Source organism: Ambystoma mexicanum, chromosome 8, assembly GCF_040938575.1.
Source record: "Ambystoma mexicanum isolate Mex_15411 chromosome 8, UKY_AmexF1_1, whole genome shotgun sequence".
Taxonomy (NCBI): domain Eukaryota; kingdom Metazoa; phylum Chordata; class Amphibia; order Caudata; family Ambystomatidae; genus Ambystoma; species Ambystoma mexicanum.
In genome coordinates, this window is record NC_090929.1 from 12,575,453 (window position 1) to 12,590,396 (window position 14,944).

The 14,944-nt window shown below is 45.8% G+C and overlaps 1 protein-coding gene across 1 annotated transcript in view; it reads right to left on the reverse strand.

Annotated features, from left to right (window-relative positions):
* Positions 1–14,944, reverse strand: part of TTC16 (tetratricopeptide repeat domain 16) — a 547,992-nt gene that overhangs the window by 430,533 nt on the left and 102,515 nt on the right. Inside the window, exon 4 of the mRNA XM_069609131.1 lies at positions 4,166–4,256. Coding sequence (XP_069465232.1) covers positions 4,166–4,256 — 91 coding nt within the window. The remainder of the gene's footprint in view (positions 1–4,165; positions 4,257–14,944) is intronic.

Sequence of the window (14,944 nt, forward strand, 5' to 3'; positions counted from 1 at the left end):
GGTATTACACTTACTATTCATCAGTGCACGATAGCTCTTCTAGGATAGACCTATTTTTTGTGTCAAGAGGAGTCATGGGCGGGGTGGTGGACTACCAGATCCTACCTCGCACACTGTCTGATCATGCCCCGATCACAATCTCGGCGAAGTTGGGGATACTTGTCCCGACATTCAGCACCTGGCGTTTCAAATCCGAGGCCCTTAGGGATGTTGTGTTTAGGGCTGAAATACTTGCTAACATTCTGTCTTTCTTTGAACACAACACTCTTCGGGACACCTCGGCTGCAGTCCGGTGGGACGCCTTTAAAGTGTATATTAGGGGTATGTCCATCTCCCGGGAGACTGGAGTGCTGAAAACAATCAGAGCCGCATTGGGTCGATCTGAAACCAAACTGAAGCAATTGGAACTGCGATGTGCCGGTAGGGCTGACCCTGCCATACTTGCACAGGTCTCCTATGAACTCCAGGCATTCAACAAACTCGCCGTCAGTGAAATACAATACCCTAGCCGCCCACAAGCAGCCAGGAAATATGGGGAGGGGGATAGGCCTGGGAAAACGTTAGCGACACTGATCAAATGGGAATCTGGCCGAACGCAAATCACCTCTATTAAAGACAAACATGGTAACGCTCAATGGGCTGACCAACAAATCCTAGACACATTCACTGAGTTCTACAGGTCTCTCTACTCTCAACCTGCTGAACACACTGAACAATATATGAGAGAACTCCTCGACCAGATCCCCACCACAGAGATCTCCTCCACTACTCGAGACGAATTGGACTCCCCAATTACACTGGATGAGATAGTAACAGCTATCACCGACTTGCCCAAAGGCAAAGCCCCGGGACCTGACGGCCTAACCGCTGATTTCTACCAAGAACACGTCGCCAAAATCGCTCCCAGGCTACTTGAGGTCTGGGATGAATCGCTCCGACTCTCTATCCTCCCCCTTTCCATGCGCGAGGCAGCCATTACAGTGCTGCTCAAGCCTGGTAAACCTGATGATGAATGCGGGACCTACAGACCCCTTTCCCTTATGAATCTTGACACGAAGATCTTTGCAAAAATTATAGCGAACCGATTTCTGCCCATTATGACATACTTAGTTCATGAAGGCCAGGCCGGTTTTGTACCTGGAAGGTCTACCTCCCACAACATCAGAAGATTGTTCAACGTGATGTCCCGCATTGATCAGGATGTGCAAGCGGTGGAGGTCACGCTGGATGCCCAGAAGGCCTTTGATATGGTCTCCTGAAAATACACATGGCTGGTGCTGGAGACTATGGGCGTTGGCCCAAACATGCTTAGGTTCTTCAAATTGTTATACACCTCTCCTGTGGCGCAGGTTAGAACCAATACATTGACATCTGATCTTTTCACACTCTTCAGGGGTACCCGACAGGGATGCCCCTTTTCTCCGATTCTATTTGCTCTAGCAATAGAGCCGATGGCAGACTATGTCCGTGCTCATCACGCCCGCAGGGGAATAAGATTGATAGACAGCCCCGAAATTATATCTCTATATGCGGACGATGTTTTGCTATATATCAGAGACCCCACGACACATCTTGACCCGATATTGAGAGATATCACTCGCATTGGCACTCACTCCGGCTTCACTATTAATTACTCAAAATCAGAGATCTTCCCGCTCACTGAATCCACCCAGCAGCCCACCACCGAATACCCCCTCCGCTGGTCACCGAATGGCGTTAGATACCTGGGTGTGCAAATATCCTTGGCCAAATCCACCCTCCTTGCAGATAATTACTCTGCGATAGCACGAATAGTTGAGACAAAAATCCTACGGTGGCGTGCCCTTCAACTATCCATTGCTGGACGGCTCTCCCTCATCAAAATGATCCTACTCCCCAAACTCCTTTACACGTTTAGTAACGTACCCGTGTGGCCCGGGAGGGAATACTTTACTAGACTACACACACTGTGTGCACAGTTCCTCTGGCATTCTGGCGCAGTACGCAAAAAGTGGACGGACATGACACTCCCTTACAGACAAGGGGGACTCACGGCTCCGGATCTGTCACTTTATTGGCACGCGGCCCAGGCCCAACATGCCACTCACTGGTACCCTGGTACTCCGGTGCGTCCCCATATCAAACTGGAACGAATGGCAGCTGCTGGTATCAATCTAATGTCCCTCATACTACATCGGCACTACACACCAGACTCTCCCATTGACCCAATCAGCACGACCCTTCAAGCCTGGACTCACCTGCTATCTCAGACACCTGAAGCCTCCCCGTATTACAAATGGCTTCCTGTGTGGGCCTTCCCCGGCCTAGAACCAACTCAAGATGCGGCGCTGGCCCGACACTGGGGGAAGATGGGATACCAAGCACTGACGGACTTTTACCCCGATGGCAGGTTCATTGACCCCCAAACCTGGAAACCGGGACACACTGGGACCACCTTGGAGACCCTTCAATACTATAGATTACGGGCCGCGTTTCGCACCAAATGGCCCACATTCCATGCTGAGCCACCGGATAACTCGGCAATTGCATATATTGCCAACTCGGGCGGTGCCCGGGGAATAGTCTCTTCACTTTACAAGATCCTACAGGATGCTACCCCCACTCCCACTCTCAAGGCACGTGTTGAATGGGCTAGTGAACTAGACCTAGAACTATCAGACAGGGCCTGGGGCAATATGTGCCTACACACCCAAAAAGTCTCCCTCAATTTCCGTTTTCGCGCCATGCTGTATAAACTTTTAAATAGACTCTACTATACCCCGCATAGGACCTTGAGGTTCACTTGCACTACGGCGCATCTCTGCCCCCGTTGTGGGGCCACAGAAGCGGACCACTTACACATGTTCTGGTCTTGTGACAAATTGCTTAGATTTTGGGAAAGTATCCTAGAAACACTCATGGCCATCACTGAAATGGTTATTGACCCTGATCCTTTGGCCGTCCTGTTTGGAGCCTGGAATACTGATGACACCAGACGTTCGGCTAGATTTCTCAATATTGGGTGTATGATAGCCAAAAAGTGCATTCTCCAGAGCTGGAGGAGTCCCTTCCCCCCTGTCCACCGGAAATGGCTCCATATGCTTACTTGGTCGCGAAACTGTGAGGAAGAATTTATATCCATGCTCCCCGCCACCTCTCGCCCCAAGAACATCTGGGTGGAATTCAACTCCTACCTTAACAGACAAGGCATGGACGCTTCCAGCTCTGGCTCGTCCCTCACTCCTTCAATGACCACTCCTACTACTGGATCCCGTACTCGTATGAATCATATGTGACCATTACCTGACAATGCTATTACTAATGTACCATGTTTTATGTATTGCTCCACCTTATGTTGCTTAGTCATGCTTGTTGCCTTGATGTGTGTACCTTGTAAACCTCTGCCGCCAAAAATAATAGTTTAAAAAACTACAAGTCACTCAGAACAATGCCATCAGAGCCGCCCTTAATATTCCTAGAAATCAGCATATTTCTGATCATAGACGCAACCTTCGAAGGCTTCCTGTTGCGCAAAGAATCTCCTTAAAAACACTTGCACTCACGCACAAATGTTTGGCGAATCAGGCCCCTCTTTACTTGGCTAATCTACTTACACCTCACACTGCTTCCAGACCGCTTAGAGCTTCCCAAACCAACAGCCTCTCTCTCCCCAGATTCAAGCTTCAGAAAGCAGGGTGGGGGGGAGCTTCCCTGTCCTAGCCACAAAATTATGGAACACCTTGCCCAACACTATTAGAGCTGAGCCATCTTTCTAGTCCTTTAAGAGCAAAACCAAACACTGGCTTTCAGATCAAGTTATCTGAGACATCTCGCCGCACTGTCACTGCACCACTATAGTTAATTCTGTAACAATATTGTATGTTGACCACTGCGTCTACTGTTGACCACTGCTACTGTATATTTCCCTATATAACTTGTATCACTAGCGTATATCTATTACACCTGTATACTATTTATGATACTCTAATGCACCTCGGTTTATAAGTCATACACACACAGCTTTTGTAACAGCTACTATCTCTGTACATCCTGTAACAAAAGGTATCCTACTGTACTATTATTCTATGATTGCAATATTTACCTGTATGTGTAACCCTAAGATATGCGCCCAGATGCCCTTGGGCAAGGTGCGCTATATTAATAAACAAAATACAAATACAAATACCTCTTCAGGCTTCAATGTTATGGCTTTAGAAAATGCCAGAACTGCTTCATCCGCATCGCCCCGGGAGAGGAAGGTCATGCCGGCCTCAAAGCTGAGAGAAGAGACAAACAAAAGATTAACAACAGCATCACACACGCCCACAACACTAATGCCCTCTCCTGGAACATGAGTTTACCACACCACTAATATCCAGACCCCCAAAACAGAACCCCACCACACCACCTCCATTGCACTAATACTCTCTTCCACAGAACAACAGAATCACACAACTTTCACAGCCAAATAGTGCTAAATAACTATATAACACAATCTCTACAACACTGATACTTCCCCCCCAATGTAACTGCACCAAATGGCTAAGAGCTTATCCAACAGACTCTACAATTGCTTATTTGTATCGATGCCCGGGCCCCTGCACATTGCAGTAGGGTTTCACTCTAAACAATGGACTTTGATCAAAAGTCGGCTCTCGGTATCAACAAATGAGACCACTCTAAGATGGTGGTCCTATTAGAACTGCATCCACAGTTGCGCAAATCATGATTCTGGTCTCCATAGCTACGGACAACAACAAAACAAACATGGTTCCGTCGCCAGCGTTCTACACGGTGTTCCAGCTGCGGAGACGCTTGCGAGTGGAAAGTTTTTGCTCTGCTATTTCAGGTAAGCTCTCTCCATCAGCCAGACAGCCCCTATGTTTATCTCCATAATGTACAGTTTCAACTCAACACAACAGTACACGGGCGTGCAACGGCAGTGAGATCCATCTGGCGCCATCTTCGGGAATTCTCTCCCAGCCCATTTTCTGTGTATAATGCCATCACTTATGTTTGCCTCTCACTCATACAGAGCCAGTAGCCTATACCCAGGATGGGTTTCCCTTCAGGGAACACTTGGCAAAAACGGTTAAACCGGTGCTCTATACCCACCAATAGGGGTATTGTTAACTAAGGGGAGTGCCTTCAGGACAATATACCAATCATTGCCCATTTACCGTAATACGGGCTTCATATCTGCAAGGGTGACCATTCGCCAACTACCAAATAGAACTTACAGCGATTGCACAACATGCAAATAGTCCATTTAATAGTGGTTTAGCAGTACCCGAGACACCCCATTTATTCTTGGCAGGTGCCATGGAAGGAAACCCCCACCCCCTGCAATGTTCACAGATGTGACCTGTGAGTATCAAGCTTCATGTGTGTACACGCTCCATAGTCTCTCAATACATGTAGAGAATGACTCTACACTAGTTGCAATAGTAGTGCTCCTGTTCCAACAGGGTCAGTCTGAATGCCTCCACCCATCCAGCAATCAGGTGAGACCATTCCGCATTATCATACCTTGGAAATGGTATTTGAGATCCAGAAATATGGATACCGATTACATACAGACAACACTCGCAGTCATCTAAGAAGACCGTCCTGAAGAAGGTGGCACGAGCTAGATAGACTACCGAAACCGGTTGACAACATACTCGAGACAGCGGGAAGGTTCCTGATGCATTCTGCGTTTTTCTGCAATAAGGAGACCTATCAATGAATGGGTTTACCCTTACTTGCTGAGTCTTCTCATCAGTTCCTTTTTAACAGCTCGTATTCGAGAATTTTACCCACGGCACACTCACCCCCAGTACGGGCTAATAAAGCAATCATTGACAAAGTACTGGTGGAGACTTGCCTCCACCCTAGATCATTGTCTAGTTTTTTAGTTACACAACATGCAAAGTCCCTATTGGGGCTTCACCTGTCAATATAACTACTAACCAACAGACAAGAGAATAAGCAGTTAGTGACTGGAGTTCTAATCAAACATAACACGCAGAGAACTGAGAAATGACAAAGTGAGTTGCTTTTCGCTATTTTTCCTTACTCTGTCCACTATTAGATAGGCGGCCCACCAGCGCTGCCTAGGGATAGCAGCTTAGAAAGTCAGGGTGTTTTAGAACTTTCGCTGTCCCCCTTTCTTCCTTGTCCATCACTTTTTGCAGAGCAGTCTCTTAGCCATTAAAAGTCTTCCCCTAGAAATTGACAGGTAGTTACTAGCTACGTTTGCTCCTCTCCCAGCAGAGACATCTTCAGAATACTCAATCACAGAGTGTTGGAATCGAAATAATATTATGCCTCCTATTGCATTATTTGAATGTGTGTTGGCCTACGCCAAGTTGTCTAAAATATTGTGTAAATAGATTCCGCTGCAAGGTCTTGACCTTAACGAAAACTGTGTAAATCGCCATCTTGGATTTAGCTGCCATTTTAGGTTCTCTTGTAATGTGGAAGTCACCCTGAACATCAAAATGGAGGCCGAATGACATTCCGAGTGAGATTCTGGCCGTTGTGACCTCCGCACACATGAATAAATAATATGCCTGCAGGCCACTTGTTGGGGTCGCGAACTGAGACCTTGTCCTATCCCTGACCTATGTGTAAATGAACAACTGTATCAGTGGAACTGATCAAAATGCCTACATTATGGGATTGACTTGGCAAGGAACCCTAGGCCTGGTCCTAAGAATGGTTAACCCGCGAGGGGGTTGGCCAGAGCTGGATAAAGAGTATAAAAGCACGAATATCCCAATGTACGGTCTCTCTCACTAACGCAGTGAACTCTCGTTGAAGTTTGTTATGTTACTCTGAGAGCCGAATAGCTATCCGTTTGTCAATTGACTTTTCGGTAACTGTTGTAGCTTTTAAATAAAGCACTTTGTATGATCTTTGTAACCTGTGTCGGTGTGTTTCCTTTGGGTTTCCTGGCCTCATATCAATTTCTTTGTTTTCACAGTTGGCGCCCGAATAGGGACCCTCAAGATTGATGCCGGATCATTGAAGGTTGACGCAGACTATCGAACCGGGATCGGACAGTGTGATTCTGCGGGTCCGACCGATCGAGACGCGATACCTCGGCAGCGCTGCACGATCCGATCCTTGGACGATAGTCGTGTGGTCTGACACGGCATCTTGACGAGGGTCCATTTTTTGAGGCGGGCAGATTTGCCGAAACCACCAAACACAAGGTAAAATTTGTTAGGTAAGTTCTTTGATAAACCGTACGGTCCTCCTTAGGTTTGGTCAGGTGCAGTCGTGACCCGGCTCTTAATTTAACCCAGACAATTTGAATTTGGCGTATTGTATCTGCAAACACAATTATTGACCAGGTAACACCAATTTTTTGTGAAATGCCTGGGAAATTGTCTAGCTGCTTTAGGGCTCTGTTCCGCAGCGATCGACAATCCTTGGAATTTAGCCGCCCGGCACCACAGGAGGGGTCGCCGGCATGTACTATGTACTGTAAGTATGGCATTGGAAGTATAGTATTTAATGATATTTGGCACAGACAGACCAGACATGCCTCCGAATTTCAGTGGCCAATCAACGGTAGTTTTGAGATCCCCCGTATTGAATACTTAGAATCAATCTTGCTAAAGAAGAAGGCTAGACCTGCAGCCTTTGATGTTTTACAGAATTGGAAAAAAGAAGCGTTACAGCAGCTTAAAAGTAGGGATAAACATGCACGTCGTCATAAAACAAACGCCGAAAAAGCATTGTTATATGATAAAGAAAAACGTTAAGAATCAGTTAAAAATATGGATAGAGCTTTTTCACTTGGAATCCAGAAAATGTACCCCTCTAAAGATTTCCATGTTTCCGAGGAATTTATTGAGAAATTGTTAAACGAACGCAGGCCTGATGCCTCAGCGCCACCTCCGTATGCCCCTATTTTGGGCGCTCTGCCCATTCCTACTGTTGCTCCTGCTGTTATTCCTGTTCCCCCTGTACAACCTATTGTTCCTAGTCCTCTAGTTGTTGTTCCTCCACCTATCGCACGCCCCTTCCTTCTACACCGATAGTTGCACCTTTATTAAATTTACCTACACCTCCGCTCCCGAGAGGCCCCGTATTGACTGAAGTTGATCCAGGTGCAGGATCGAAGATCGTCACTCGTAATACTGTTTCTGCAGATAAGAAACAGGAATTGTTTGCATGGGCTAAGCATTGCATGGAGAAAGGTGATCAAGTTAATGTTTTTTCCACATTATCTAATTTGAATAGTTTTCCCGAGAAAAATGTTTTTATCTAAGGTTTGGGGACTCAATTATGTGTGATGTGGGGTAGATTACAAAATTCGGATCTTCCAGAAGGAGTGAGAGATCTGAATGCTTTGGCACTTTCGAGGGACACAGAGCAGAAAGTATATGGGCATGTTGAAAAATTGTTTGAGTTTAGGAAAGACTTTGAAAAGTCACGAGATGAGGACGACGAAGACGATAGAATATATGTACAGAAACGGTTCCTTTCGTGCCGTAGATCGGCACCTGAGGAAATACAAATTTGTACTAAAGATGCGGTTCGATGGATCTCGGATTCATCGATTCCGCCAGATGAAGTATATGACACGTATAGTCAGTATACAGTAGAAATGCAAAGAAAGGTCATTCAGGTGATGGTACAGTACCTGCAAGAAGAATGTGTAAGAAAGAAGGTTAGTTGCCCCATAGAATTATTGGGGATTTGTAAAAGGGTTTTTTCACCCGATACTTCTACAGCTGCCTTAGCGCTCGACCTTGCTTAGTAAGCGGCCGGAGGTACCTATATCTCAGTTGCCTATGAGAGAGGTTCCTCCGACCTTTGTCCCAAAAGTTGAGATCCCCTCCAACGCTGGGACTGGTGCCCCCGCTGTGGATATCCCTGCACATTATGTATCGCAATTCGTTCACGTCCCGTTTTCACGACAGGAAGTGAACACAATTAGACAATCAGTTCCCGATATCAGAAAAAACCTGACAGGGTTTTACAAAGAAATAGAGTCCGTCTTGCAGTCCTCTGTGTTCACCTTGAGTGATATTGACTTGTTATTCCCTGTACTCCTACCCGTAGATGTATGGAAACAGGTTCGGACAGTAGACGATGTGCCAGGGTTGGGAGATACGTGGGCTAATATGATTAGAATTGATGGGGAAAGACCAGCTGGTGAGAAACCACCACAGGTAATACTTACTTTGCCTGATAGAATTGTCGCAAAACTAAAAACTATAATTCCAGAGAAAATAATTATTTGGGACAAGCTTACAGCCTCTGTCCAAGGAAAAACTGAAGGCGCCACCAAATTTTTTAATAGATTCGAGCAGGTATTTTCTGACTTCAGTGGACAGGATTTAGGTACAGAGTCTGGGAAAAGGTTGTTCGTGGACAAATTTGTACGTGGATTGTTACCTGACACCCAGTCACAGATTATGTCCTCTGAGAGCGCTTGGCAGGCAAAATCTCAATCTGAGGTTTTGCACATGGCTCAGTATTATGAGAACCGTGTTAATAATGAGAAGGAAAAAATTGAAAAGAGGAAAGGAGATTTGAAAACCAAAGTATTATTACAGCAAATTGTTAGAAACCCCAGAGGAGGCACGACACAGACTAGAGGTCAGTATGTCCCAAAAGGAAATGCTCCTTTGGGTCCTGTGAATATTAATCAATGTGCTTATTGCCGCCAGGAAGGTCATTGGCGAGCACAGTGCCCTGTCCTTCGCCAGAGGTCAAACAGTGCGTTTGGGGGTATGGGTAGACGACCTAGGGGCCGCCCTGGAGCAGGGGGCCCTGATAGAGGTCAGCTTTTACAAGATCCTCAGCAACCTTTTTCACAGGAAAATCAGACCTCGAGTGTGGACTCGAGGAACATATTTGATCACCCTTCTGCTGCCTACCTTTCTGATGAGCTTCCTTTCGACGATACTCTATTTCATTAGGATTGCCCGAAGCAGGGTTTGGAAACTTCGCCTATTCCCGTTAATCAGAAAGGCCCCTACGTTGAACTATTAGTAGGGAATAGGAAACACCAGTTTCTGATAGACACTGGAGTGCAGAAGTGCTCCATTGATCATTCTCGGGTTCCAAACATTCCACTGTCAGGGCAAACAAATGTTTCCGTAGGGTTTTCTGTTATACCAACTGTCTGTCCGGTTTCTGCACCGGTATCTGTTTCTTTGGGTCCCTTTACAGACCATTGCCCTTTTCTTCTCACTTCAAACTGTGGAGAGAATTTGCTGGGGTTGAATTTGTTAAAGAAATTGAACGCAGTAATTCATTGTTCTTCTGATGGAGTACGGCTGACGGTTTCACCACAGCAACTTCCTAATTCTCAGTTCTTGATTCGACCTTTACCTCCTGAGTTTAGCATTGTCCCGGAATGTTTGTGGGTGGTAGACGACAATGATGTCGGGGCATTACAGATTGAGCCCATTAAAATAGTTCTGAAACATGGAGTGAAACTGCCACGCATTCCGCAGTATATAATATCAGTTGAGGGCAAACGTGCTTTGAAATGCATTGTCTCCGATTTTGTGCATCGTGGGGTGATCGAGGAGATTACAGGTAGTTTGTGTAATAGTCCGATCTTGCCTGTATATAAGAAAGGCGACAATGCAATTCCATACCGGTTCATAATTGATCTTCGTGCTATTAACAGAGTGGTCGCCCCACAATTACCAGTTGTGCCCGATGTGACGACGATATTGACAATGATCCCTGCTACGGCTACGCACTTCAGCGTTGTGGATTTAAAAAACGCTTTCTTTAGCATTCCTATACATGAGGAAAGTAGATATCTGTTTGCGTTCACCTTGGGGGGACGCTCATTTACATTTACCAGGGCACCTCAAGGGTATACTGAAAGTCCTACCATTTATAGTAGAGCTTTGAAAGAGCAGCACGACATCCTTGAATTGCAACCTACTTGTACGATGCTTCAATATGTTGATGATTTGCTTTTGGCTGCAGACTCTGAGAGTGCTTGTAAAGAAGGCACTGTACTGTTGCTTGTTCATTTAGCCAAAAATGGTCATAAAGCTTTGCTTAAAAAATGTCAATATTGTTGTCAGGAGGTCGCCTATTTAGGCTACCTCCTGTCAAAGGAGGGGAGAAGATTGACACCTGAAAGAATAAAACACATTTCTGGCATGTCTGTTCCAAATACACAGAAGGAAGTCAGAGCCTTAATAGGTATGGCTTCTTACTGTAGGTTGTGGATCCCAAACTTTTCGCTAGTGATAAAACCGATGTTGGCTTTGACGAAGAAGGGCATTTCTCTGCCACTGCCATGGGAATCGGAACATCAACGATCATTTGAGCTTCTCAAAACCGCGTTATGCTCTGCACCGGTTCTGGGTACTCCAAATTATGACAAGGCCTTTGTATTGTTTGTGCATGAATGTGATGGATGTGCTTTGGCTGTGTTAACACAAGAACACGGAGGGAAGAATAGGCCATGCGGCTACTATTCCTCCGCCCTTGATCCTGTCGCATGCGCTTTGCCAAGATGTTTGCGAGGTGTCGCTGCTGCTGCCGCGTCTGTAAAACAGAGTGAGGGAATGGTCCTAGGCCATGATTTGATTTTGATGGTACCTCACTCTGTAGATATCCTATTGAACAAAACCCAAACGCAACACCTCACCTCTGCGCGGTTAACAAGGTATGAACTAATTCTGTTTGCCCATCAAATCTAAATTAAGAGGTGTTGTGTTCTTAATCCGGCTGAACTCTTACCTTTCCCGCAAAACACTGTTTGCGGTGATGAAGAATTACATGACTGCCTGTATACCACTGAACAAGAAACGAAGGGCAGGATAGATCTCATAGATACTCCTTTGGGTAATGCAGAAGGGGAGCTGTTTTGTGATGGCTCCTGCTTCAAACTTTCGGATGGTACATCTACAGCTGCTTATGCAGTTACTACATTGAGCAAAATTGTTGAAACTAAGAGAATTTCGCATAACTCCGCGCAGGCCTCAGAGATTATAGCATTGACCCGAGCTTGTGAACTCTCCCAAGGGCGTATAGTAAATATATATACTGATAGTCAGTACGCATTTGGGGTGGCTCACAACTTTGGAAGGCTCTGGTCGGAAAGAGGGTTCTTGACCTCACATGGGACCAAGATCCAGCATGGCCCCTTGATAGTGCAATTACTCTCGGCACTCTCATCCCTAAACAGTTAGCGATCATGAAATGTGCAGCACATCGTAAGGTCATAGATGATGTGGGCAAAGGGAACGCTTTTGCGGACTTGATAGCCAGACAAACGGCCACAGACCTTAGCACGGACATGTATGCCTTGAGGGAAATGAGAGATGCTTACATAATGGATGAAGGTATTGGGTCTGTGCGAGATATTCAAACTGATGCCACAATAAACAAATCTAAAAGGTGGGCTGAAGGAATGGGGAAATTGGATGATGAAGGTTGTTGGGTGGATACATCCGAAGGAAAATGGTTGCTCCCTGATTCATATGTATTGGCAATGGTTACGATGGCACACGGTCCTACGCATGTGTGTGCCCAGCAGATCACAAAAATGTTAGAACAAGTTTGGGTAAATGACAAGATTCTGGAGACTGCGAAGAGGCATGTCCAGAACTGTATTATCTGCTTACAGCACAATGTGGGTAAGGGGACAGTGACTCCAAGGGGAAGCTTTGGGCCCCCTTCTGTTCCCTTCGAGGTCATTCACTTTGATTTTATTGAGATGAACGATGTAATAATCTGAAATATGTTCTTGTAATTATTCGTGCCTTCAGTAAATGGGTCGAGGCTTTCCCCGTTAAAGATGCTACCGCCATGACCACTGCAAAGATTATGGTAAAAGAATTCTTTCCTCGATTTGGGCTCCCGAGGGTAATTTGGTCGGATAATGGTCCCCACTTTATTGCAGCAGTAATTTTGCAGATATGCACAGCCTTATGTATTGAAAAACGATTTCACTCAGCCAGACATCCTCAAAGCGCTGGGTTGGTGGAAAGACACAATGGTATTTTAAAGAATAAGCTTGCAAAAACATGTTCTGATACCAAACTAAAATGGCCAGATGCCTTTCCTATTGTGTTATTAGCTATGCGTACCACACCTCAGATTAAGACTGGGCTTTCTCCATTTGAGGTAGTGATGGGGAGACCTGCTAACATTTGGGGTCTCCCAAAACCTAAAGCCCTGAGAGAGGTGGAAAATGTATTGCTTGTAGACTACTGTAACCAGTTAACTAAAAACCTGTATTTCATTTATCACCAGGAGCACTCAGCTTTACCTGTACGGTTCACTGGCCCAGGACACGATATACAGCCTGGAAGTTGGGTCCTAGTGAAGGCCTACGAGAGGTCTTCCTGTCTCGCGCCTCGCTGGTGGGGACCCTACTAGGTGTTACTGGTCACCAGGACAGCAGTGCGGGTGGCTGGAAAGAAGAACTGGATTCACGCGACGCATGTCAAGAAACTTCCTCACCCGACGCCACACGTTACAGAAGAAGCAGAACCCCTCGCTGATGCTACAGTCTCTGATCTTGGAGTAGCAAACAGCGCTGTGAGTGCGTCAGAGAATTTCTCTGAGCCGGAGGAGCTTGGGGAACAGTCCATTTCGTCTCTGCACTCTCTTGAAAAATCACTTCCGGAAAACACTGTTTCGAGCGCTGCGACTTCCGTCGCCTCCGACACGTCGCTTCCCTCAGGAAGTGACGACACTTTACTTCCGGACCAGACAATTTTGGGTACCATCAGGTACAACCTTCGACGAAGGAAATAGAACTACGGCACAGGTTTTTCCGTGCATCTGGAAAAAGGAAGTGATTGGAAGTTCTCCTTTTTATGAGAAAGTTCTGTTGAACAAAAGGGATTCTGCTGGCTAGGGTTGGGAAGGACTAAGAAATCGTGCGACCGTAGCGTCACCAGCAACGAACATTGGGGACATCGATTGAGGAACTACAATGCCTGCCACCTCCACTGCTGCCCCCACACTGGACTTGTGAATAAGGGGGTGACCAAATTGGACAATGAACAATGTGCCTGGGCCCCAAAAACGTACTCTGTGTTTTGATAATGATAATTGTTATTTTTGCAACTGCTGCTGTAGGACTTTGGTATTTTGAAGAAATCTATCCTCTGAAACCTTTACTACCGGCCGAGATTGTACCAACTGTTTTGACTCCCTCTGTACACCTTCACACTCTGTCCCCTAGAGACTCCCAACATAGACAAAAGTATCATAATAGCACTCTGATGATAGTAATGAATACAACTCATGCCATTTTTAATAAGAGTAATTGTTGGATTTGTACTTATTTACCGCAACATGGGAACAAGGGACTGGGATGGTATATGCATCCTTTACCTTTAACGACTGCTTGCTATGCCTCTCTTAGAGCACTATTCTTTGGCCGATGGAATGATAGCATCTCAGGGAACTTTGATGGAACTAATCTGAATGATTTCGAGAAACGTGAATTGACTCCCCTGGGATGCTCGCTTTTCGCAAATAGAAGTAAACCTAACGTCGCTTCTATTAGGCCGTCTGGCAAACTATCTCTTCCTTTTCAAACTCTAATTACCTTTAAAATGGCTCCGATAGGCAATAAGGACGCCGTACCTCCTTCTTATTCTATAAATCATAGCCCTGACTCGGTTCCCTTCTGTGTACAAAGAAATGGCACTAGGCCAATGGGAGCTTTTTAAGGTTGTAAAAACATTGTAAATTTGACTGGAGAAAACAGGCCTCTGTATGTAGGGGGGGTCTGTTTATTTTGTTTGTGGTAATTTAGCATTTCCCTGGTTGCCCAAGGATTGGCAGGGAACCTGTTATTTAGGAATATTACTACCCGGGGTATTTGTAGCTAGTACATTGGAGGTTTCTAAGGCTCGCCCGCGGCGAGACAAGAACGGAGATACCCCTGGGCAAGTATTGGGAGATATAGCGAAATCAGTTGTGCCCTTTTGGGGACAAATAACAAACTCAGAGAACATTAGGGGAT